At 37.0% G+C, this 26,289-nt stretch overlaps 1 protein-coding gene across 10 annotated transcripts in view; it reads right to left on the bottom strand.

The window, feature by feature from the left end:
* RBFOX1 (RNA binding fox-1 homolog 1) overlaps positions 1 to 26,289 on the bottom strand; it is a gene marked incomplete at both ends in the record, with an annotated part of 1,320,957 nt that overhangs the window by 52,307 nt on the left and 1,242,361 nt on the right. For 8 of the 10 annotated variants that reach the window (XM_082490611.1, XM_082490609.1, XM_082490612.1 and 5 more), the window contains one exon: positions 12,943 to 13,023. The exons of the other annotated variants lie outside the window; for them this stretch is intronic. In XM_082490611.1, coding sequence (XP_082346737.1) covers positions 12,943 to 13,023 — 81 coding nt within the window. The remainder of the gene's footprint in view (positions 1 to 12,942; positions 13,024 to 26,289) is intronic. 10 annotated transcript variants of the gene reach the window in all.

Here is a 26,289-nt window from a genome sequence, read left to right as displayed (position 1 = left end):
TTAAGATTAGATGTAAAATGATCAAAAAGATCACATCACCCTAGATTTGAGTTCAGAAAAAAAAAAAAAAAAGCTACTTCAGCCCAACTGGGAAATCAGATGGTTAGGAATATTTAATAACCACAGAATTTATTTTGCTACCAACTTTTTAATATCCGCACCCCAAAATAACCAGCAGAAGTGGCACCATTAGAACACAACTGAAGAATGGACTTCATAAAAACAATTTTATGAAAAGGGCTCTCCCATCAGGAAGCATTAAGTGCTATTAACCAGCCCCAAAAGTAATGAATATACTAGCCAGGAGGGGTAAAGATTTTAATGACTTACAGTTTGTAGGTCAACCGTCCTTAGTGCCTCAGTGCCAAACTGCTGAAACTCAGTCAGTGAAAATGCTATTATAAAGGGGTTGAAAATGTGTTTGACTCTCAGCAGGGAAGCATCTGAGTCCACTTCTAAGCAAAAGTACCTTAAATTTATCAAAGTAATTTGATGACTGGAATTCTTCTGATCTGCGATACAGAAAAGGCAGGTTTCTTCATTTAGGCAATGGTGATATGAGGTGATAATATGAGGTTAAAGAAAAAAAAGACTTTTCTAAGGACTATACATAATCAAATATGAAGTCAAAGAAACAATTTACATTCTCGTCCAAGAGCCCCATCAGTTCCGTAGTTATTCATTCAGCCATTCAAATACGAATGGGACTACAACGGCAACAAAAAAAAAAATAATCTGTACCTACAGTGGATCTGCAATTTTACTTTTTCAAATTAAAAAAAGAAGTGTGAAAAAATATGCTGTGGCAGTACTTGGTTTTGCTTATTATAATTATAAAAAAGCATACAAATCATCTTGTACTACAGTCTAAATGATTTTTTTAGGAACAGCATGTTGGCAAGATTCCTTCTTTAATCTTATCTGTTCTATTTTTACATTTAAGGGGATAAAATAAAAATAAAAAAGTAAAAGCATTATTACAATGAGTACTGTCCAAAAATTTCTCTCTTCTGGATACACTCTGTAAACATGGAAGCACTGTCAGGATATCTCCTTCATCAAACTCAAGTTTATATCTCAGACATGAAATCTGGCCAGCAAATTGCAACACGTAAGCAAATAAAAAGGCCTTTGGAATTAACAGGATTCACGTTAGCGTATCAGTCAAGTTTAGGTAACTAATGATTTTATATAGAAAACAAATATGAGCATGAGAAAAGGAAGAGGAACTTAATGTTTGTGTTCACAGATGAAATTTAATCAAACCTTAACTTCTCCCAAAAGATGTAATATAAGCATTGCTTTTATTCATTTTTTATTGAATGACCGTGACAGGTAGGTGCACTTTCTAGGCACCATATCTCAACATATGCCTTAGAAAACAAAGGCTGAATGAACAATGACAAAGTCTGAGTTCCCAAAAGGAGGAATATAACCTGGTAAAAAATACTTAAGGGTTATACACTGTGTATTAAAGTTTTAAAGCTTTGGGATGGATGGAAGAGCAGCAGATGCAAAGAACAACAGGGGGCAGATTTTGTATCAAAGCCATAAAAATATACAGCCATTTTAATGGGCAATTATTCTTTGCATTTGTGCTGTGGTTTGAATTTGTAGGAGTGTGCCATATGCCTCAAGAAAGGTGCGCCATCAAAAGGGATGAACAAATCTACCTCTCGCCACTCCCGATCTCTCCTTCTTTGCGCAAACTAGCAGGTCATCCGCCATCAAGAGTTGTCAAATGTCTTATGGTGAAGAATTTTAATGCTACATGATGTCTGAATCGGTTTGTAGCTAATTTACTGCAACAGAGTTTAACTGTTAGAAAGTCAGGGAGACACATTTACATTATTCCCATAGTTTAGGAGGATCCCTGTTGAGGAAACACTTCAGAAGGGCTGGACAATAAATTAAAAACAAAGAGATATAATGGGTAACATGCTGAGAAAGGCTAAGCAGAATAATCTACATGATATTATCTAAGATTTCAGGAGGAGAGTCAGGAGTTCATCCCCATGTATGCTGTGTAGTAAGTCTTCCCTTCACCATAGTAGTGGTACGTGGTATTACTTGGCATTCTTTAAAAGCATTATAAAAACTGCCTTAAAGCAGATGCGTGCAGATCTTTGCATTTAAATACACATTCCAAAGTAACCTGCAAGTAAGAGTTAAGCTCTATTACTACAGATTTTAACATAAAAAGGCTTTTAAATTATATATATGGATTCTTAAAAAAAAAAAATCTTTAGAAAGTTCACGACGTTCAACAATAGCAAGCTGAAAACACATTTTTTTCACCTGTCACTTCTGTGAGACGATTATCCATGGTGAGCTAGTTGTGTATTAGCGGAATTCAAAGGAAATTTGCCATATACATCAAATAGAAGGGACCGGTTGGGACTATTTCTTTCATTCACAATCTTAAAATTAGAAGAACAATTATTTCCTTACTATTGTACAAAAATATATGTCAGTATGAAACCCTGTTGTTTAGGGATGAATAAATCTGCATTTTGGACAAACCGTTACTTCTAGGACATTCTCATTTGAAATGCATTGAAAAGGAAAACAAAAATCTCTAATTAATGTACAAGTCTAATCACCATTCTCCACATGGAAGAGTAATTTTTCACTGTTCATTTGCTCAGTGTAATCTCAAAACTGACATAACAGAAAAGCAATGGCCTATAAATCTGCTCTCATTTGTTTCTTTAATATTCATATTCCATTGAACTACAGCTGCTTGTTGCTGCAGTCTATTACAACATGCAAAACTGTCGATAAAAATACTATGAAAGGCAAGATGTGTTTCTTCGTGGCTCTGTGTGCCATTTATTTTGAAAAAAAAAAAAACACCACAATAAATGACTCATGGATTGTCCCTTAGTTTGCTGCACGTTGGGCGATTAGTGATTAATTACCTTGCTGCAAATTGACATGGCACAAGGAAATTGACACAGCTCTGATTAATTAACTTTTTATGTGAGACAGTTACTTACAAAACACTGCACACTGTAATTGAATCCCTTTACACAACACTACTGCATTAAGTTTCCAGTCAAATCCAAATTAGCACAAAATTTAACATAAATTTGGTGAAACTTTTTATAATAAGGTGTACCCTGAAAGATTACGTAAATATTTCTAGAGAGGACAGCTGCTTGAAGACACTCTTTTCAACTATTTCATCCTCAGACATATGAGAAATAAGATTTGTAAGATTTTTCCATACCAAATCACCACAAATGACAGTAAAAAGCAACCTCCTATTTAATGTGCTTATTATTATGTTAAATTGTAGGGAAGACACTTAAGTGTTCCAACAAAACTTGCTATTTGGTTACCTTCACCTTAAATTTCTTTCCAGATCTAATTTATCTATTATTTCAACAATGACTTGCACACACCGAATTCACACTATATATAATTATTCATTTTTTTTTACCCTTCTTTGTTTAATGTCCTCTAAAATACCAATAACCAAACCACCATTGGTCTCTATGTATACTGACACCACTATATGCCAGGAATTTACAACCTTTGGATCAAAACCTTGATGCCGAAGCCTGGAAACTGTCTCATCTTTTTGCCTAAGCTTTTTCAATGTGAGGGTGACTGAGCACTGGTTCGGGTACCCAAAGAGGATGTGGAATCTCCATCCTTGAAGATATCCAAAAGCTGTCTGGATGAGGTTTTGGGCAGCCTGCTCGAGGTCACGCTGCTTGAGCAGGGGGGGTGGACAAGGTGACCTCCAGAGGTTCCTTCCTCAGCCATTCCGAGATTCAGTCATTCAGTGATTCTGTGATTATCAGAAATTCCTACAGATCGCATGCTTCTTTTGCAGGACTGTATACGCAGCCACCTGAGTCCCTCAGGCATCAAGAGATTTCTCTGAAGATGCAGAAAAAAAGATGGAGGATGTGGACAGCCAAGAAGAACAGATAAGATGATAGAGAAGTTTTTGGTAAAGCTATGTAATTACACCAACCTACAACTTCGAATAAAAAAATACTATAATCGGTGGTGAAATTACTTATGGTATACTTAATAACAAAATAAGAGCATTGCATAGTTGATGTTGCAAAGAATACAAATAGTTGATGTACAAAGAATAGTTGAATTTGCACAAAAGAAAAGACTAAAACCAAGAAAAAACTCCATAGGTAAAAACAAACAAAGCAACTAGGCCATAGAGGAAAAGAAAGAGCAGAGATCAGAGAAGCCACATCTGATCTTAAATTAAGGAACAATCTTCAAATATAGATGGTCAGATCAAAGTGATCAATAACTTGTCTCGTTTTCCTGATTGTTGGACATCTACAAGTTCCAAGTAAATGGAAAAATTCCCCTGTGTCTAGCTAAACACTATTTTGGAGACAAAGTAAAAAGGACATTGTTGTGGAAAACGAGATGAAGAGTAGCGCTGCTATAAAGAGATGACAAAATTTAGTAATTTGAATGTTTATGAAAGTAAATCATGTGGTGACAAGTTCTCTCTGGATGACACAAGGATTACTAAAACTCAACAGAATTATTAAACTGTAGAAAAGAACATTGTCAGAACGTTGGTGGGTTGGGAACAATTTAGGCAGGAAGTGACCGAGGAAAAAACCAGCTAGTTAACCTAATCCGAGCTGTAACAGAAAAAAATTGTCAAAACAAAGAATACCACGCGCAAAGACTCATATAGATGCTAAAAATTGTAATCCCTCAAAAATACTATTTGTGAAAGGCAGGTTGAAGAATTTTGCTGTGTACAACATGGTTTTAAGAGCCACTATTTGCTGACAACTGTCACACAATGTAAGGAGAGTGACAGTAAAGTCTTTTCTCGAAACCAAATCTTACAGGCTAAGCTGAAAACCGCAAAATTAACAACTTTACATCTGACAGACTTGAGATGCACGGTCAACTGTAAGTGCCCATCTACTGAAAATAACACAGCACCTAGAATACAAAGCTAAGGAGACATCAGTAGCCTGCATATAGGACTCTACACAAAGGATCCTACGTACAATAACTTCATAGATCACGATGCAAAAAAATGCTAAATGTAATTCTCGCTATTTAGCTGCATACTGAGAGGAGTAAGTCCAAACAGTTGTATTGTCCTAATGCATCGGTTAGTCATGAGCACTGCCAGTTGCCAAGCGCCATACCTCCATTAACGGGAAAGCACTAAGTTTAGATACATGAGGTGCCCGAGTGTCCCTGGTCAAACGTGATTTTTATTATTTGAACTAACGGACAAAGATACCCTCCACAATTTACTATTAAAAATATTATGCACGCATTTCCAGTCATCTCCCACTACCCAGGTGTAGGATGGTGTATAAGTTAAAAAAAAAAAAGTCAGCAGCGCACAATTCAGGATATGACTGTCTTTTTCATAAAACTCTTAAGCATGCCAGTGCAGACACACTGCCCCAGCACTAAGCAGATTAACAGAAGACTGAGTATAAACAGCAAGGCACTTAAAACCAGATTTGCAGGAGTGAAATGAAACCCGTATTTACAGATTCTGGGCAACTACAATACATCTTCCTGGTGACTTATTATCCAGCATTTAAAATACTGATAGACAGAAGGTAAAAGGAGAGTTATGCTGAAAATAGTTACAGGAGGATAATACATAGTGATACAGAACACAAAAAAGTTTGTAACAAGAATTTCAGGCTGTGCTACCAAAAAAACCCCAAAGAGGTTCGTTTTACAGTTTAAAAAGGTTGATCCTTAAATCAAGACTATAACGTAATACGTATGAATATAATTTTACTCGATTTTGCTGATTTTATATTATCTTTACAACTATCTGACCGAGAAGTCAGTGGTTACCCTGCATTCACATTTGTGTAACTTTGTTCAAAATATGGCTGCTGGTCCAATACGATGGGCCAAAACAGTGTTTAAAAACCTTCCAAAGACAGTTCTTATTTCTCTTGAAGTGATACATGATTTTTCAACCTTTTATACTTCTATATATGGGGGGAAAAATAATGGAAAGCCATTAGTAAACTTCCCTTTCTACTTAATATTGATATCTTCTTTATTTAAACTCCCATGTAAACTGACTGCATTTTAACATGCAGACAGGAAGGGCACTTTTCACATTATTTCTGGGTTACTACCAAGTGATTCTCTTTATTTTATAAATAAAGGCAATTAATTAATTCAGGAAGCACGTTAAAAAGATAAGTTTGACTCCTATATGTTCAGTAACGAGGTTTTTGTATCCTGGAAGTGATACGTGTGATTGGTCTACTGAAATGTATGGCCATTTCCCCTTGGGCAGGATTTTTGCACCGTTTTATTCATGAATCTCAGTCCTACAATGGTTAAACTGGCTTAATCACAGAACTCCTTTGCAGGGCTGCTCTACCTTTTTTTCTGTGAAGCAACAAAAAGCAGACAAAACCACAAACATGTAAATACAATCTACTGATAAATATTTTAATTGGGATGAAGTGACCAACCATTCCATTTTATTTTAATAGAAAACAGACCAATTAAAAATTTAGTTTGCAGAAACCTTTTTGCATTTCATTTGCAAATACAGTAACATAGGCATATATATACCATATGAAAACTCATTCTTTAAACGGTTCCTGACCCATATACCAATTCAAAATGGCAAGCTTACAAAACAGTCTCTCCCTTACCAATAACGGTAAAACCACAACAAATCAATTAAGAAAAACTACAACAATAAAATCAGAACAAGTTAATCATCGATGTCATTACAATAAAGCGTATGTCCATTTGGATTGAATACGGTCAATCATGTCTTACATACAAAACCCAGAAAAGGATATACCAAATGTCAGGAGCCTACGCTTTGGTTACTTGGAGCCTCAGGATAATACTATGAGAAGACTTATCATCATTACAATATAATTTTCAGGTAATTACATGTGCGCAACAGATTAAACCTGACAAAATCAACTGAATCAAGGCTTCTATAAACTGAATGTTTCCAATAATTATTCTGCTCAGAAGCACAATTCAAATCACCTTTTGAAAATTTATATTTTCCCCATGTAATCTTCTTGATACTGGAAATATCCCAGAATATAATACAAATGTCAAATGTCTTACTTCAATCCATTAGTAATGCCACAGAAAAATAAAACCTGGAATGTCTTCACTGAAAAAAGAAACATGAAAACAGTTTCATACAGCATTTTTAGGTAGTTTACTAATATTCCTAAACCAAGTAACCTCCTTCTAAGTGAGGATATTCAACAGACATATTGATAGAGAGGTTTTACTTAATTTTCATTTCTGTAGTACAATAAGTCCCCAAATGGACTAAACTCTACTATTGAATGTGGTATTTATGATTTTCCTTATGCATTCCATGCATATCAATAAAGCCCTGAACTATCCTTCAGCTATGAATCAAAACAAGACACCAACAGGAAACAAAATCTTTTAAAGAATAATACGTGTCTATCATAACTAAGCGTTGACAAGTTTTTAATAGAAAACACATATAAAAATCGAAATTCCCTTATCATGTAATTAATACTTTGAGCTTCTGCTATAGATTTTCCTTCTCTCCTGGCATATAACACCTAACTTTGGATCACTAGGATTATTAGGATAATTTAGGAACATTTCTAACGCCTGGTCTGAAGTAGTGGAATGTATATTCCTGATTTGCTTTAAAAGAACTTAAGCATTAAAAATATTTCTTGTCAAAAATATTACAGGACCAAAGGTTTCCAGGGAATTTTCTGAAAGAACTGCCTTCCCACCTTTCAAAAACATCTCATCTTTGCCTTGTTGTTTTCTGGTCGCTCATAAACTAAAATCCCAGGGCAACATAGTTTATTGTTTTAATATCTGTCTGACGCAAAGCAAAAGTATTCTCTGGTGACTACTTATCTGTCATATGTACTTCTGTGAAAGGAATATCAAGACAAATAAGATGTTCTAGGGCATATCATGGGATTATGAATTTGGCACTGACTGAATTCTGTTTAAAAATAGTTGAAATGATAAATACAAAAAACATCTACACTGATATTCTGAGGATGGGAACTTGAGGAGCACTGGGTTTTAAATATTTTGATTATAAAGGGCTTATACTATTTTAGTATAAACACAGAATGAACACTCAAGTTCAAAAATGGGACAAACAAAATAAGGGGGGAAAAAGATTCATAGATGAAACAGTTAAAAGAGTAAAATTCTATTCTAATGACACAATGGACTGTGAACTTACTTTGTATTAATTAAACTCAATGTAATGGCATTTTCTATATTGAAACGAATAACCAGTGATCTGGAAATTCATTTAGACCATTAGGTTAATTACAGAAACTGATGGAAGTTTTATCAGACAATTACAATTAAAGAACAAGAACAACGTGGGACAGATTTATAAGCATTTGTACCACCTCAATCATTTTTGCTGAATTCCACAATCACTTCTTACAAAATTGTAATCGATATGTCAATTAAAAAATGGGCCATCAACTTCATTTGCCCTTCAGTATGATAAAATAAAACAAATTAATATCTGATTTCTGCATTTTAACTTTTTCTTCTTTTAATTCTATCACTTTACCCAATATGAAAGATTTATTAAAATTCTGTATTCTTCTACCTTTAATACATGCTCAGAAAAACCTACTAGTAGTTACACATCTGATAACACAAGTATCTTCACGTTTACTCAGAGCTTTGGTTCGGTGAGTGAAAAATATTTAGCTGCCTTGGAACTTCCATTAAAATTTGTAATCTCTCTCTCATTGCTTTCCATAGGACCTGGGTACGTACAACTTTAATTTTCTGACAAATGTGGTGCACAGCTTTAGGCTGGCTTCCTCGCTACACCAGCTAGTACTTAGTAAGCCCGAGAACGCTGATTAGCTATTCCAGAGCACAAAGAAGTTCTTTACTGGCAGGTGCATCTCCTTTTCCATCCCCTGCCCTTTCATGGTAGGGGAGGTTATAAAGAAGACGGAGCCAGGCTCTTCACGGAGGCATACAGAGGGAAGGCAAGGGACAACAAACGTAACTTGAAAGAAGAGGGCCTTCCACTGTTAGGACATTCAAGCATTGGAACAGATGACCCAGAACGGCTGTGCAATCTCTGTGCTTAAAGGTCCCCTGAGCAACCTGGTCCTTCCAACCTGAATTATTCTATGACTCTGACTTCACGTCTTCCTTCTTTCACATGTTTCGGCTTCCATTAACTTTTATTTCATTCACATTTTCAGGCACTTCTACATTATAGAAAAATGGGGAAAATAGGCACTAAACAGTTTTTAAAAGTCCTTGCACAAAGTCAGATTAGTATTTTTGACTTTTTTAACCATACATACCCAGCTATATTACTGTCCTTTGTAGAACAGTGATACAGACATTCAGTGACAAAAAATTTTGCTTCTTTTGAATCTTCCTCTTCCTTCCTCTTAATATTTTCATGGATCCTATTCTTGAGCGGCTTCAATTTGAAAACTTCCAACATTTTTCTGGAAACATTTCTTATTTAACAGCAGATACAAATTTCTTCAGTATTTTAAAATTTCCTGTGGAAGCAATTCATCTAAAGCAGTGGGGGCAAAAAGAGACTCTCAGTTATGCGCAGCCAAACGGATTCCCTAAGTTTCAGTGAGATATCATGGGCCTCCAGGAAGCTTCCAGTGAACGCTTACTCACTCACTGGGACTTGGTGTACTCCAATCTGTACTTTCTGGACGTACCTCCTTCCAATACTTGTCTACATTCTGCATTAGGATAATGATGAAAGATTTAACTGAAATCAGTTGTGTTAGATCTGTCCTCAAGATGCCAATGCTATAGGAATCTACAGCAGCCAAGACAAGACCACGAGCTTCCTTACTTTGTTTGTCTCGGTAAGACAAAGAATCTGTCCCACCAAGGGATATGGATACATTTGCATGCTGAAACTATGCTTTCTACGTAACAAATTATCTATTCCCAGAATAGATGTGCAAATGAAAAACTGATCCAGGTCCCATCTTCTGCTTCAACATAAGAGAACAGATGAGGCATGAGAGACTATTGCTACTGATTTGTTCCACCGCTTGCAGAAGAAACAGCTCATTTCTTTCTGTATTATGCGAAGGGCCAGAAGTGATGGAAGGAAGCAGAGCCATGTTTCCATCTCCCGACATATTCAGAGGTGTAACTAATCACTGTACTGGGAAATGTGCAATGTGATACATCAAATATATCCTGGGGAAATAAAACATCAGAAGGGAAAGAGCAGCTTCAAGAAACGCACTCTTTCTGACTAGCCAAAAACATGGGGTAGAAGTGTTCAGCGTCATCAGACACTACTAGTGACCAATACAGTTAAAAGTCAAAAAGTTAAGTAAGAAATAAAGCAAGCCAAATTAAGAAAAATGTATTTTAAAGCCACGTTTCAGTCCTTCATTTCTTACAGAACATAATTCAGGGGCAAAATACGAACAGTCAAGTTAAAGACAACAACATATCTAAACATGCAGACTATCCTCTTCCAAGTATCTGAAAATTCCTAAATGCCATTAGCATTTAATGAACTCCAAACCTCTCAGACAGCTTTAAAAATCTCAGCTGACTCTTTCCCGTCTGTTAAAACAATCACAAATTTAAAACGTCTTAATTCTTACATTGTAAGCTGCTCTGAATTATTATGTGGTTACAATACTGGCAGTAACAGAATAAACAATTAACAAATTTTCCAAAGATGAAGGCTGAAATACTGTTGTCTACATGGAATGATAATAGTCAAAGTATCAGTCTCCCAGACATTAAGGTTGACTTACCAGTTATCATTTCAATATTACAAATGTGCATTAAAAATGGAGTATAGATGATCTTTAAAATAATAAAAGAAAATGAGACAAAACTTGAGCTTCGTTTCTATTAACTTCTTAGTAGATTTGCCTATAGAAATGGAACTATTTTACATCTTCATTGAAAGTTTTGTAATAAGAAGAAATAAAACAACTAATTACAATCATTAGTAATTATAGTGATTTTGCGTTATTAGGAGTTGTGACCCTGTGGGGGAAACTACATTTTGGCAACATGAAATACTATGCATAATAAAAAAAAAAAAAAAGTCATGACTCGCAGACACACAGGTTCAACAAAAGTGTAACAATTTCTCCTGCAAGGGCTCCTAGCAATCTCTGTTAGGAAACTGTGTATTACACATTGCCCAGTGGGAGGCAGATAGGCAAAGGCTGTTTATTTAAGCATTTGGCATAATTGAAAGCAAACAGGTGTTTGTTAGGATATCATTATTCAAGGAGCGCCACTGCAAAATAAGGTTTTTTAAAGGGATCGACTCATGACACATCATGGAAACAGTGAAGTATAGAGCCTAGCTAGCTATACAATAACTATCTAGGGATTTAATAATAGTGGAAATACTGTACAATGTAAACAGCAACCCCAGAAATAAATTTCCTCGGTCAGAACTCAGTGAGATAGTAGGAACAACAGGGCAAACTTAAGAAAGGCTTCATTTAGAGTAATTTCCAGGAAATAAAACACTAACACTGCCCCTTCTCCTCCAAAACAACCTCCCTAACAGTGAGAGGAATGAAATGTTTGGATAATTTTCTAAGAAGAAAAATTCACTCAAAGATTGGTATTTCAGTCAGAAGAGTGGTATTTCAGTCAAAAGGATAGTGCACTAAAAATGTACTACAGGGAACACTGATTTAGACAGTAAGTATTTCATCTCTTCTGTTACTACGAGGATTAAAAAAAAAAAAACAAGGTGAAATCATACAAATGTTCATGGAGCACCTGGAAGCAAAAGCAGATTTAATTGATAATTTCATTTTCAATTTAAAACACTTCATGTATTTTGTTAGTTCACTATGTATTTGTAGATTCCTGATTTGAAAGTAGATCCCATGTCTATGCTGTAAAAGCAGCAGCTCTAGGGATGATAATTCATGGCCTTTGACACGAGAGAGTTACAAGACTGCAGAGATGATCACTATGAAACTCTTTTGTCCTCATTCCTGGTTTTAATGAATACAAGAAATTAATTATTTTAGTAGTCTAGATAAGCTCTACAAGAGCAGAACTGCATTCTACATTGAATACAATCTTCACAAAGAACACATTCGATAATGTGGTTAAATCAGACAATATAAAATATTTTCTTCACAGAGGACTGCTAAGAACACATAGCAAATGCTGCTGTTCAGCCTAATTCAGCAAGCAGCAATTATCACTACTTCGTTCAGCTAGAGGCTTCTTCATCTGACTAGATTTCAGAATGGGCACCAGTGGTACCACCAACACGATCTAAAACACTCTCTGAAGAATCAGGTCTGCTTCAGCTGCAGAATTTTACAGGGGACATTGCTACTCCAAAATTTTGTACAGAAAAATGGCTGGCAGCCATCTACGGTTTTAGCTTCTCTTTGCTATTTTTGTTAGGGCAGCTTTTTATAATTCAAAATACCCATTTGCATGCAGTCTTTTTTGTTTTCTAAAAAAAAAAAAAAAAAAGACCGCATATCTATTTTCTTCATGTCTATTTCTGATACAATCAAACGGTGGCATGATATGAGACTTTTTGTTTAGTAAACCAAAGTTGTGACCAGGAAGGAAAAAGAAACACAGCTTCATCTTCCACACAAGATGCAGAGTGTGCAACAGTACTGGATTCCAAAAAATATCAGTGTTACTGTAGAACTTTTGATCAATTTTGTAGAACACTGCAGTATAGGCTGTCTTTTTTCTTTTCTTTTTTTTTTTTTTTTTAAATAAAATCTACTTTGAGTATAAAGATGCAACTAAAAGCACTGAATTATCTGTTGACATTACTTACACACGTTTATAAATACCACATTTTCAAGAGCTATTGGGAAAGTTTACAATTTTAGGGGGTTTAATTCACATTAATGTGCTTTCGTCACAAAACAAAACAACAAAAGAGCCGTAACACTAGCTTACTTGTGGATGTGTATACTAGTGAACTGGGGGCACTGTACACGGGAGATCCCTCCTGGTTTGCCTGGCACAGCAGCACCCTGCCTACAAGAAAGAGAGAGAGAGTGGTATCTGGTTTTGGAACACTCGAACTAAACCTGCATTTTTATCTCAAAACAGAAATAAAGTCATAACCGGAGCGGCGCGGTGCAGCAGAGGCACTTCTTGGCCTTTGACGTCAAAGCAGAAAGAGCCCCAATAAACACGTACAATTTTACATTTGAGAAAGCGAAACACAGACATTCCCCCAAAACACCAACACCCTGTGGATCACCCGGGGAAGCCGGTGGATGCCCTGCGCACCGCCAGCGCTCCCCCGTCCCTCGCCCAGCTGCTCTCTCTCCCTCTCGGCCCAGTCCCTCCTCAACAGGGCCTGCCGGGTGAGCTCTGCTGCCAACCGGAGCCGCCAACCCGCCCGCACCGCCCACCTACTAACGCGTCTCCCCACCTTTGCCGGCTCAGGCAGACGCAGCAGACAAATCCGACTGCACAGCTCCCATATACAGGTGTTAGGCCAAGTTGAGCTCAGTTATATCACTTAAATTAACACTGGTGCGAGTGAAACCGAAATATTACTAACACACGTGAAGATTTCAGTATATTTTGCTCAAATGAGGAATACGCAACACAAGCTACTTTCCAGTATATAAGCTGAAATCAGGATTAAGAACAAAAGCGAATAAAATAAACGAAACCGTTTTCTTAAAAAGAAAAAAAGAAGTAAAGGTAATATCCAAATCAATTTAAAACAACGCTTTTGCAATGCATGTTCATTTTGAACAAATGACAGAAGTTTAGGCTTATTTCCTTTCACCTTTTTTGTTTTTTTTTTTAAATGAGCTTAAATAAAATGCCTTACTATTTCAACATCTTTCTTAAAATTATATTTTAGCAGTCTTAGCTGAATACAGATTGAACATTGTTTAGAGGTAGAAACACCTATACTTTCATACTAGGAAAAAAACTTCTGCACTTCTGCAATACGGTTCACCAGGAAGAGCAGGATGTGACACATCCGTTTTGCAGATAGATGTGTATGTACCTGTATACACACACACACACACACACACAAAATTATATATATAGACATACACTGACATACTTCAAGCTGTTGGGATTTGTGAATCAGGTAATTTCAAAAATATTGCATTTACAAGAGATACTTTAGATGTTGTGCATTGACTTACAAGCAATGTAATTCAACAGAGTTGAGTCAAATACGTTTGGAAGGATAAGATTAATTACAAATGGTAGGCGTGTTGTCCGTATAGTATTACAAGAGCAATTCTCAACTTACATTAAGTTACCAGACCAAAGTTCTTTCAAAAAAAGGTTTAAAAAAAAAAAAATCTGTCCTTAACCAGTTCTTTGATTACTGCTTGCAGCTATCAGTTGAAGTGGAAATACAGGAAACACGGAAGGAAAATAATTCTTCTAATTTATGCAATTTAGCTAAGACTGTGAGCACTGAAAATCTCATGAAAGATATGCTTCTAACCTTCCCAGACAATAGCACACCCTCAACTAAGAGCATTGCTTGCTTTTATCCAGCCATGCACTAGTGATCTGAAAGATAAAACAAGCTAAACCCCCCTTTGTTTCCCCTTACTATAAGATAGCACATCGTTGGCTATATTGATATCTATCTCTCTCAGCCTTCCCCAAAAAATCCACAACTGCAAACTGTTAAATAAACACGTACCTACTGAGAACCTAATGGCAAGCATCACTTTCAGGCTAGTACATAAACAGGAGCCATCGACACACTTGGCACTAGGAATGTGCACACTGGAATACGGATGTAGTTAACACCATGGATGCTACAAACCTCCGCTACTACAGAAGCCTGAAAACGAGAGTGAGCTGAAGGCAGAGAGGCACTCATCCAGCTGAGTGAAACGCGGAAAGGAAAGGAATTTTTACAATCGGTAATTTTCATTAGGTTTGAAGAATAATGTGACTTAAATGACTTCAAGTATTTTTAGTAAATATATAAAGGTTTTTAAAAATCGAAGATTATAGTTTATTTAAATTAGTCAACATAAATTCTAGATGACACTTTGCTTGTTCCACGGTTCATAGGTATTTTCCTACTCTTTGCAGATAACATTCTTACATTTTTTCTGATTTCATCTCATACAAATCTCATTTTCCCTACTTGAGTCTTCTAATTTCTAATGAAAGTACTTCAAAACAGATGCTTTTTTCATCCATGCTACTAGAGTGTATTTAATTTGTTGCACAGAGCTTTCTAATTATATTTTGACAATCTGCCTTTGAATTTGTACATAAAATTAATACTAATACCTAAACCACTATTATTAGATTTTGTTAGAAAAATATGGAACTTTTTAATCTACTTTTGTGAGAAAAGATTATTTCTGCTACATCTAATTTTGGTATTAAAATATTTAAATTGTAATTAATACGACTAGGGAAAGATTAAATTATTTACAATAAGATATTCTGGATAAACTTCAGAACATCGAAACAATCTGTAAGTTCCTTAATGAGAAAAAATTATTATTTTTCCTCTAGAATACTAAATTCTAGTATGACAGAATGGAGTGGTGGATTGTGGTTTTTTGGGTTTTTTTAAGAAAGAAGATTTTAATACAAAGACCTTAATATGTCTGTTCAAACTGTAATTTAATAATATCATGGAGCTGATGAACTTCAAAAAATTGCAGTCATGCAAGAGTACATCTTTAATCCTTCAGTGTCTGGTATTCTCTCATTAAGAGCAATCTGCATGCTCTTTGCTGTTCTCCAATATAAGCACCTACTTGTTTGGTCGCAGCAGAGATGTGACCAGCAGTACAGGATTTTGGAGATCATCAGCAGAAAGCCCCTCCTGACTCACTACGTCAAAAGGATCAGAAAAATATTAGCATCTGCACCTGAAGAGCGTGTTCCCTGCAGGCACACGGGAGGGCTTCACACAGCCAGCGGCAGAAGGCAAACCGAGGCAGCCACGCTGCTGGGGGTAACGGGGGAGAAGAGCCTGGGGTGGCTGAGCGAGCTGGGGGGTTGTGCCGCGCACAAGAGGTGGCTGTGCTGCGGCAGGGCACGGTGGCGCGGGCTGGGCACTGCTGTACGATTGCAGAGATCCCCCCCGACTGATACACCGCTCATCCTCAGCGTACAGGCTGGCAACACGGACAAAAACATACTTTCCAAGATCAAAAAATATTCCCACTCATACTTCTCTCCCTCCGATGTTTTCTCCTACAGTCCATGATTAAGAACATACGGTTTGATTAGGTCCTTTGTTGAAGCACTGTAGTTATTTTGAGACAATAATGAGTCTAAAAAAAAAATCAGCGCTGCGAGGAAAATGATGTGAAGTCATGAATACTTTTAGAACACCAAAAATCCAGTTCCCAGCGGCTCCAAGATACTTGATGAAGAGTAGACCTCTAATTTTTTTCATACTTTCAAAAATAAGGTTTTTTTTGTATTGTTCCTATTTACAAGATTTATAGAAATTTATCTAGCGGGCATAAGCAGAACTACCAATGTACTAGTGATGATGCACACGCTCCTCACTGGCTCATACATAACATATGACGAAGTTCATTGCATTTGTCCAATACTCGGGTAGCTAAGAAGTAGTACCCAGGATGAACAACAGGAGGACCTTCCAGTAAATTATAAAGGATTTTAAATCACTTCTGTTAAAAACAGCTTTTAGGTCTAACTGTAACCACTTTGTAGCCAGCAGTACAGACAGCTTACAAGTAAAGATCTGGAATAAGTTTAAAAGAGTTTGCATAGTTAGTTGGAATCTCCTGTGGCATCCTGTGTGGGAATACATATTGAAACGTTTTCAGCAGGAAAAAAATCATACCGTTGGTTAAACTTACGCTGCTGATGTAAAACAACAGTGTTGCAAGGCCCTGATCATGGGAATAGTGCTACCCTGTCACAGGAAGCAGGTGAAACTTTTAGAGACCTTCACTACCAGAACTGTATGAAGTTGATACACCGTTACCAAGAACCTGAGTTCACAACGCATCGCCTCCCAGTATAGGCGGCTTTAGTACTTTTGCTCACGAACAGAAAGTTTCCAATTTAGTAAATTATTAAAGTTACTTATTCCCCCAGGATTTCCAGGGATTTCCAAAAAGCAAGAGGACAGAAGTTGCACCGTGCTGTTCTGTTACATTCCAGGGCAAAACCCCAGCAAGTTACAAGTGAGGCAAAAGGGAAAAAATGATTTCCTGCTTTCACTCTGGGAATCCTAAAAACCACAGCTCCGTATAAAGCTCTTCAGACAGCTCCAAAGATGACAGTGATACCGAGTTCTATATAGGGTACAACTACCTCCAACATAACAGTAGGGTAATCACACAAGCATTTTCAGTGGCAGAAACTAATCAAGACAATATCCAGGACTGGTCTACATTGGGTATTAGAGTACACGTAACTAAAAATCAGATTTTATAATACAGAAACTAAGGAAGTTACTACCTACAAGGAGATCTAGTGAAGATTACAGCACTCTAATCCATTGGGCTTCCCAGGTAAAGCAGCTCTGTACACATATTTATTCTATTGTGTTACCAATAAGAGCCTCTTACTGCTTTTGGCAACTCAGTACCAGTTCATACATTCTATAATACTATTTACCAAAAAAAACCCCAAACAAACCCACAGGAAGGAGTGAACAAAAGCCAAAAATATTTGTGTCTCATTTTGTCTATACTGTTATAAGATTTTATTTTATTACTCTAATCTAAAAGCCGCATGATTTACTAAATTCAGTGATTGTTACTTCATTTTCCCTTTCTCCCAATACAGCTGGATGTTACGTAGCCTAATCTTGTCTCAGTCATTCTGATCACTGGTTTCATTCGTACCCTTTGCAACAACTATTATTCCTATATACTTAATTCCTCTTCCATATATAATACATGAGGAAAACTATAAGGCTGCATCTCTCATGAACATATCGGGAGATTTGCCGGTGTATCAAAGATCCCCATAAACAATCCATGTCTGCTCTTGATTTGCTATTCTAAAATTGTAATTTAATATCGGCCTTTCCAGGCAGGAATACCATTATCTTTGATCTGGTCTGAACTATTGTTCTATGATGGGTTATTTCAAAACGTGTCACAGAATTGGATCAGAAACACCTAACTAAAAGGCCACTGTTGTACAATAATAGCGTATGTTAGCTTCTGTTGTCCCATCTGACTAGAGGATTTAAAGAGAGTATCTTGAATACGTAATAGTTGTTAAGTGTCCTCTTAGTCCTTCATTATCTATAGCCAACTACACGGCCTTAGTATGCTTTTAAATATGCTGTTAATTCATAAAAAAGTGCTTCTTGAGTGCCTTCAGCTATTTGGAATCTTTCTACAAACGGATTAATACTCCCTCAGATTTTGACACAACCATTTCATGGATAGCTGTGTTGACACACTGAATTGTTTAATCCATTATTAAGAAGGAATAAAGGAGCATCATCCAAAAATAAATACCTCCTTTCTTCCAATATGTTAAAAATACAAACAAAACCTATATTTAATTCCCTCAAAATTATATATGGAGCTTCACTTAAACATGAGAATTGCATGGTCGGGAGGAGAAGCTGAAATAGTCGATGTTCAAATGTGAGTTCCAGAAGTCCAAATCAGTATCTACATTACCTTCTGACAGCAAACCTGAAATACATTCAATTATTGAATAACCTGTGTATACTTTCTACTCGTAATGAGAATCTGTCCTCTAAACTGCCAATTTTCTTTCCATCACTTTTCTAAGCATAGTGCATGTTTCTTTATTATCACCTCTCAATGTCACCAAAACACTCCGCGAACTTAGGCAATGACTCAAGGAACAATGACTCAGGGAACAGCAATGCACGTTACAACACGCAATTTGTAATCAATCCTTCCAATTACTCTTTGCTGGTCATATCATTCCAGACTTTTGGGAAACAGAGCTCTCTCCCCTGTTACATACGTTCAGCGTCCAGTATACCGAGTCACATACCAGGTTGGTAGGTGTTTATATCATGCAAGGGAAAATTGGATAAGCTACAAAGTTTGCAGCTCCGGTAAGAATTTTACGTCAGATTCTCCTAATTCCCCTTCTCCGCACCTCTTCCTTCTATATATAACTCATCACAAGGTAACAGGGACCTCTCCTTCTCCAGGACCTGACACACCATACACAACCGATCAAACTCCTTACCAGTACGTACCATGGTGCCTTAGACTGGGAAAGACCTTGCAGGTAGCACAGGAGCTGGGAAGCAGCAAGTTCTTTTAAGCTCTGCTCCCACGCCAACATCCTTTTCCTGCTTCACGACACGATGACCTGCTTTAAAGCTTTACCCACTTCATCAGTGAAAAGCCAAAAGGTATATCCACTACTAATCCACTAAAATTCTCAAAGATTGCTTTAGGAGGAACAGCTTGACAATGCTGCATGGCATAACCACTGGTTTTTAATGGCAATTCAGGCTGTGCCATGGTACTGCTGGTATGTGGCAAAGTAACGTCAGCTTAAAAACACACACCGTGTGACTGACTTGTTTCTATTTTCATTAGCGTGCCAACCTTACCATAGACAGGCTGTATGTCGCAGGAATGATTTAGGTCATGTTTCCATTCGCAATGTGAAACAGTTGCAATAAACCTCCCTTTCCAAATATAATTTAAAAACGATTAATCAGCCACAGACATTCCTTGTCTTGTAACCAAAATGAAACCACCACGTCACACAAACTCAACTGCCGCTTGTACCAAAATGCATAACGAGCCTAGGGAGTTTACCTGTGCTTGTTAGTGAATTTTTATCACTGGTGTCGGAGTGGAAATCCTTATTCACATACTGTCACCAAAAAGTCTAAAACTGGAAATGCACTATGTATTCATGTAAAATATTGGAGCGGTACTGTCGGTATTGCCCATAACTGTAACTTTCCTACAAAATATGTTTACTATATGATATATATATATGCAAATTCAGGTGCACATAAATTGGTATTCAGTGATATTCATTGCCATTATCTTACACCGGGAGATGCGTCCCACTGAAGTTGTTCAGGACCTTTGAAAAGTAAACCTTCATTCCGAATCTTTCTAGGCCCTCCTAGCAGACTAAAAGGTATGTAAATGATGTTTACTCTTGGTTCATTTTTAACTTTGAGAAACAAACACGAGAGAAATCTTAAGTATAAATATAAACTCTGAGCTGGTATTACACTATTCCTGAAACACCATACTTCAGAATATAAAAAATACATTTATATTCTGCTGATAACTAAAATGGGTCACATTCATACATCTGCCTGATGAAGAAAGACTGCAATATGAATAGAATCACAGCATAAACGAAACCGGAGCCTTCCTGCTCAAACACGAACACTACGGTTTCACCATGGCCCTGGAGGGATTACAAGTAAATATGTTTATACTTTATCCTCTCATATTGTGTCAAGACACTATTTTCTGTGTAAATTACCTATTTCAGTAAATCGATAAGACAGAGATGCAAATCTAATGCAATTAGATGCAGAGATGCAAATTACTAATCCCTCAGTTCTATTTGCTTACCCCAATGGATGTTGGTTTTAACTTACAAATAAAATTCTATTCGGAAAGACAAGCTGAGAATATAAAAGAGCAAAAATTGAATCATCATGCATAATCCTGGCTTTAGTTAGTCTATTTCCTCCCTAGCCCATTCAGATTCCACAATTTCAGGAGCATGCAAAAACATGACGAAAATAGTAATGCAACGTTTCCAAACTTTGCAAACCACTCGCTTTTACTAGAAGCGGGTCTGTGCTTGGAGATTTCCCCCAAAACAATTTTCGCAAAGAAAATCGGAGAGCACCAAACTGACAGGGATTGTGTACCATTGTAAGGCACAGCTTCATCTCAGCTGCCTCCACCCACAAGTAAACGAATGGAAACTCACTGTTTCGAAACTTACTCTCAATAAGTGTTATGAAATGCAGTTACAAAGCAAAGGTATTGGGGATTCTGTCATCCAGTGCCCAAAATGGGGAAAAAATGCAGAAGACAAACCAGAAAACATTAGCTATATGCTTGGAATGCAATTCAACATAATCTTAAATTGCTTTAGCATTAATTTACAGATGTAATCAAGGTTTAACACACAGTGGAATTGTTTTCCATTCCACTTAACTGTATTAACTTTACATTTCGTGTATTACTTTTATTACTTTACATTTCAGAATAGTTTGTCTGCCTGACTGTCCATCCTAACGGATGGATCTTCCTCACTTTGTTATTCTTCTAATCAGAGGAACTTATTCCTCTGCATAACTGCTATTAGGTTACCTAGCATTGCAAATATCCCACCCGGTCCCGAACAAACAGGTGTTTTAGCGATGACCTTGTAGTTTGTCTTAAATTTTCCTCCGAGACGTCCTTAAGCCACTGCTTTTTACATATATCCATAGTTGGTATTTGAATTACGGTCTCAGTTGTATTCTATCAAACCACCACCACGCATATTGGAGCCTAGACCTCAGGGCCAGACAAGCGCGCCCCCAGGCTGACCTCAAGTAATTGGTGAGACAGGCGCAGTAGCTCTAAACCAGCTGCTTTTATAGCCGGCCTCTAAACCTACATCACACACAGTCTGGAGAGTTTACTCTGCACCAGGTTTGTCTCGTCCCCCGAAGCAGACAACCTCACCACACACAGTGCAAAGCTGTCCAAAAGCCAATCTGTGTGACACATGACAGTCAGCCTGCACATGGAACCTCCAGGAGAGTACACAAATTCATGGCTCACCCGATCTAGCACTGGTGTCAGCCCTGCTTAAAAAAAGAAAACTGAACTGCATGACCTCCAGAAGTCAGACCCAACCCACATTTCTACGATTGTGTTAAAAAGTGTCTGGTCCAGTGCCAAAAAATACTATTTCATGGGTGTGAAATGTCCAGGCTAGAGTATGATCACCACTTCATTCCACAATGATTATGCTAGGTTGGGGCGAGGGGGAGTGTGTGTGTGTGTGTGCTCAAATGTATTATACAAGCTCACTGGGGAAAAGAAGCACTACAGAAGAATGTTCCTTCAAACAAAAGCAGCCTTAAACTAAACAAAGGTATGTATCGGAGATGAGCAGGACTACTTGAGTAGTTGGCAATTTGGCAATTGAGCTGAACAGACCGTTTGACTACAAAGCTAAATGTCAAGGTCTAATCTGAATATTTTAACTTGGTGGCCATTGACTGTAACGCAAGAACGGGACCTTCATATTGCCCCTGCAGTTTCAGTCATCATTTGGGTGGCATTTTGATGCGTTGGATATAATTTAAAAAAGAAAATTTTCAAAATCATCAAAAGTATGTGCCTGAAGTAAACTACAAGAAGATAGCAAGCTTCTCACAGGTGTTATCCTAGTTTCCAACCATTTGGAGCTCAAGGACTTCCTAAGCCCAAAGCAGCCTCCGCATATTTAATAATGGTCAGTGGATTTCCCTCCCCTGAGCTAACTATAACGAATTTTTAACACACATGGTGTTCTCTGCTAGAATAAGGTACTAAAACAAGTAAGCTGCAATCATAATCACACATTTAATTATGATTATACCTGGTGCTGTACTGATCCACCAACTCACAGAACTCAAGTTAAGGTGGAATTCAGGCTTACTCACACACAGGAATTTATCATTCCAACCCTACTTCATACACATTGCTTTATCTTTGGGTCAGACATTATGAGAGGAGTAAGTTTACCTAAAGAAAACAAATTTTCACAAGTGCTACCCAGCAGAACCACCCCTGAGGAAATGTCTTACCTAGCAGTTCAAAGGGAAAAGCAGGTTTCTGAGACAGGACCTCAGAAGGAGGAAAGGCATCTTAACTCCTTTGTAAAAAACACGCAAAGAATACAGGAGGAACAGAGGCTAGAGAACTTTTGCCATTTCTTTGGCGCTACTTCCTTCCTTTCAATTACTATTTAAATAGAGTTTTTCTGTTCTTCTATGTATTACTTCATTTCTAGGTGGTTTTTTCCATCCCACTGTATACTGGGTTATTAAATATACATCCAGACAGAAGAAATCTTTAAAAGGGGAATACTGACAGTATCTGTGATTTGCTCTTTAAAATGTGCAGCCTTCGATACAATGATAAATACAGGTCGATTAACCTTGCTCCAGATTTGAATGTAAAATTAACTAAATTAATCTTTCAAAAAATAAGTCATTGCATTATTCTTTGAATAATCCTTGTTTAGCTTCCATGATAGTATACATTTTAATGAAAAATTCATTATAATGTAGCATAAGGCATAATTAATTCTGGAAGATTTTTTTTGAGTAAATAGCTAGTGCAGATGCTGAATTCCATTTTTCTGCTGGCTTTATTAATCTTCCATAAACCACTGTTTCCACTATAATGGCTTGTAACAGCTCCACAGAAGTTTTAGAAATGCATTAGCTGTCATCAGTGGTGTTAATCTAAGTAGCATGTCATCATTTGTACGATGGTACTTTAACATTATGATTTCTGAAACAACAGTTACAGCTTTCTTTTATGCTTTGAAAAGGAGCACCTATATATAACAGATGGAATATTAAACAATAATTATTTAATTTTTCTGTGGTTAGAAAATTACTTAAACTGTTTAGCTAACAACGTCGAGTACGTTTATTTAGGAATATCTGCTTTGTCAATGGCTAAGTTTAAATCCAAGTGTATGTAATCAAATTGTGAAATGAATTAATCTATATAGTGATAGTGGATTTTAACCAAAATTATGCTTTACAGATACGCTACAGTGAACTTTTACCGTAGGATTAGAATTGCTGCGCAAGCATGTAATTCAGCTTCACAAACCCCAAGCACCTTCACTGAGAAGTGTTTCTGGGGTATTTGCTGAGCTTATACAAGAGTCATTTAAATTCAAAGAGAAACACTAGAAAGATGAAATGAATCCCAGGTGCTCTTACACTCCAGAAATAGATGTTTTAGGACATGAACAAAGAGAAATAGTGTTAGCAAAACATACAGGAATCCTCGCTTCCCCTCAATTCCTCTTACGCACGTTTATACATATATAAACGCATGTTTATACATATATACACACTACAGTATTTCTTCACTTCTTAATAATATATAACATTATTTTTCAAAGTTTTAAACAAAACTTGTGAAAGGAAATTTGTTACACAATCTGCTGCTTGGAGAACACTGCTAGCTTCCAAATGCACAGCAGGCTAAAAAGCCCAGGCACCTAAACCTTCTCTGTCTTCTGAAGGCATAAAAAAAAAAAAAAATAGCCGAAAGCAGCACAAGCTCTTCCTCTTTCTTTCATTTTAACTGCTGGGAGAAATCTTCCAAGCCACCTTGGAATGATAGCTACGAACTGCCCAAGCAGCTGGGAGCCTACAATAGTCCTCACCGGGTTAAGACTATTTATGAAGTGAATACACCTACTCATCTACAGAGGATGTCTCTTGAAACTACCTTCTGAAAAACTTCTAGCCCTTCATGACTACTCAGGAAAAATAACAGGTAACTAGTCGCTTAAGTAAAAGGAGAATGGGATCTCTATTACTTCTCATTGAGCTGTGCTCCATGACTTGTTCTGGAGGTTCTTCTTCACTAGCCTTAAATCCTTTCTTTTTGCACTGCCAACTGAAATTTTGAAAGTTGTGAAATATTGGGTTTTGATTATGAATAGATAAGAATATTTTCTCATGTGAGTCACTGTGGATTCAACTGTTCTCTGAAAGAAGATTCACTAGATTTCCAGGTAATTTCTGTAACATCTTCTCCCCTACCTTGCATACTGGAACTGTCAAAAAGTAGCCTCTGCACCAGGTAGGTGCCCTAAAAGATATTTTCTGCCACTCACAAGGGCAAAATCTTTTAAAACAGCCTTACTGTGTCTCAAGCTATCTGCTTCAAAGTACTGATCTGTTGCAGTAATATGGCAGCAACAATACTCTACATTCCGTTAAGGAGAGTGAAAAAGATCGCTCAAAAATTCATCATTCCAAAAAAAAAAAAAACCAAAAGAGAAGAAAATAGAAAGCTCTGCAATAACCGAAAGGAACAATGTGGAACTTTGCTTTCAGACTTTGCATTCAGGCTGAATGGAAGGCTAGGCATTACAGATAAAATATACAATATATAAAAATAAATAAGCCGGTAAAAATTATAACAGGCCACGGAAACAAAGAATGTAGCAGCTTATGGTAAGAAAGTACCGGAGTACTCCTAGTAAAGACACCGAACCGCAAATCTGTACGTTGCCCGCCATAGATGAGTGTATGGGGGACGACAACAGACTCCAGCTTAACATAGCAAAATTATGGGTCACTATGAGATGGATTTAAAATTGGATGCACATACAAACAAATGAAGAATTTGTCCCCGTTCACCTGAAGACTTAGTGAGGCAAGTGACACAGTGCTTCCTACATATTTCTTCATTAGGACCTGCCTAAGGACTTGATAAATAGTTTACTGGAAAAGATAAGCTAAAATGGAAATGATAACTTTATTAAGCATTTCTTTCTCGTGAGGAGGAAAAGTGCCTTAAATAGTAAAATTTTATTTACTAGAAAAAGACTACGTGGACAGAAGTCAGTTTTTAAAAAATTACCTATCAATTATGATATATCGAAAAGTGGAATTTTGTGAAATGCAGAATATGATAAATGAAAAAAAAATGCCTTTTTTTTTTTTTTTTTTTTTTCCTACGAAATGTCAGTTTAGGACTTCCCAGCTGACCTGTGGGCAGGGCAGGAGGTGTGCCAGTTAGGCAGCTCACCAGCACGTCCGCAGCGGGCAGCTGCTGGGGAGCCTTGCTCGGCCTCGGAATTGCAACAGCACTCTTCAAATTGCACCTCATGAACATGTCACTGGAAATCCACACTAACGCTACCGCGTGACCTAAATAGCCGTATTTCTGGAGCGTTCTAATTTACTACAGCACGAGCGTTTCCAAGTCAGAAAAACAGTCTTAGAAGGGCTACTCAGGAATAAAAATCTAGAGTGTTTTGTAAATATACAGTATTTTCCAGTCCCCAAGTAATACTTTACGTACATACTGTCTGTTGTGCATCTGCTATGTATCTTACACTCTGCATTTTTAGCCGTCATGCCTTTCCTCAGTAAAGGTTTTCTTTTACAGAAGTGTACACTCAGAAAAAAAGCAGAGCTATAACAATCATGTCACTGGTCCTACTGTTTACCATTATCTTCAAGGTTTTAGGGTTGATTTACATTGCGTTCCTCCCTATTTGACTTTAATTGTCTGCTTCAAGTTGTCAGGACATAACTATATCTTAGATTTGCATTGC

Source organism: Vanellus vanellus (genome assembly GCF_965231255.1).
Source record: "Vanellus vanellus genome assembly, chromosome: 14".
Classification (NCBI taxonomy): domain Eukaryota; kingdom Metazoa; phylum Chordata; class Aves; order Charadriiformes; family Charadriidae; genus Vanellus; species Vanellus vanellus.
The sequence above is the reverse complement of the archived record's forward strand: the minus strand, read 5'-3'. Positions and strand labels throughout refer to the sequence as shown.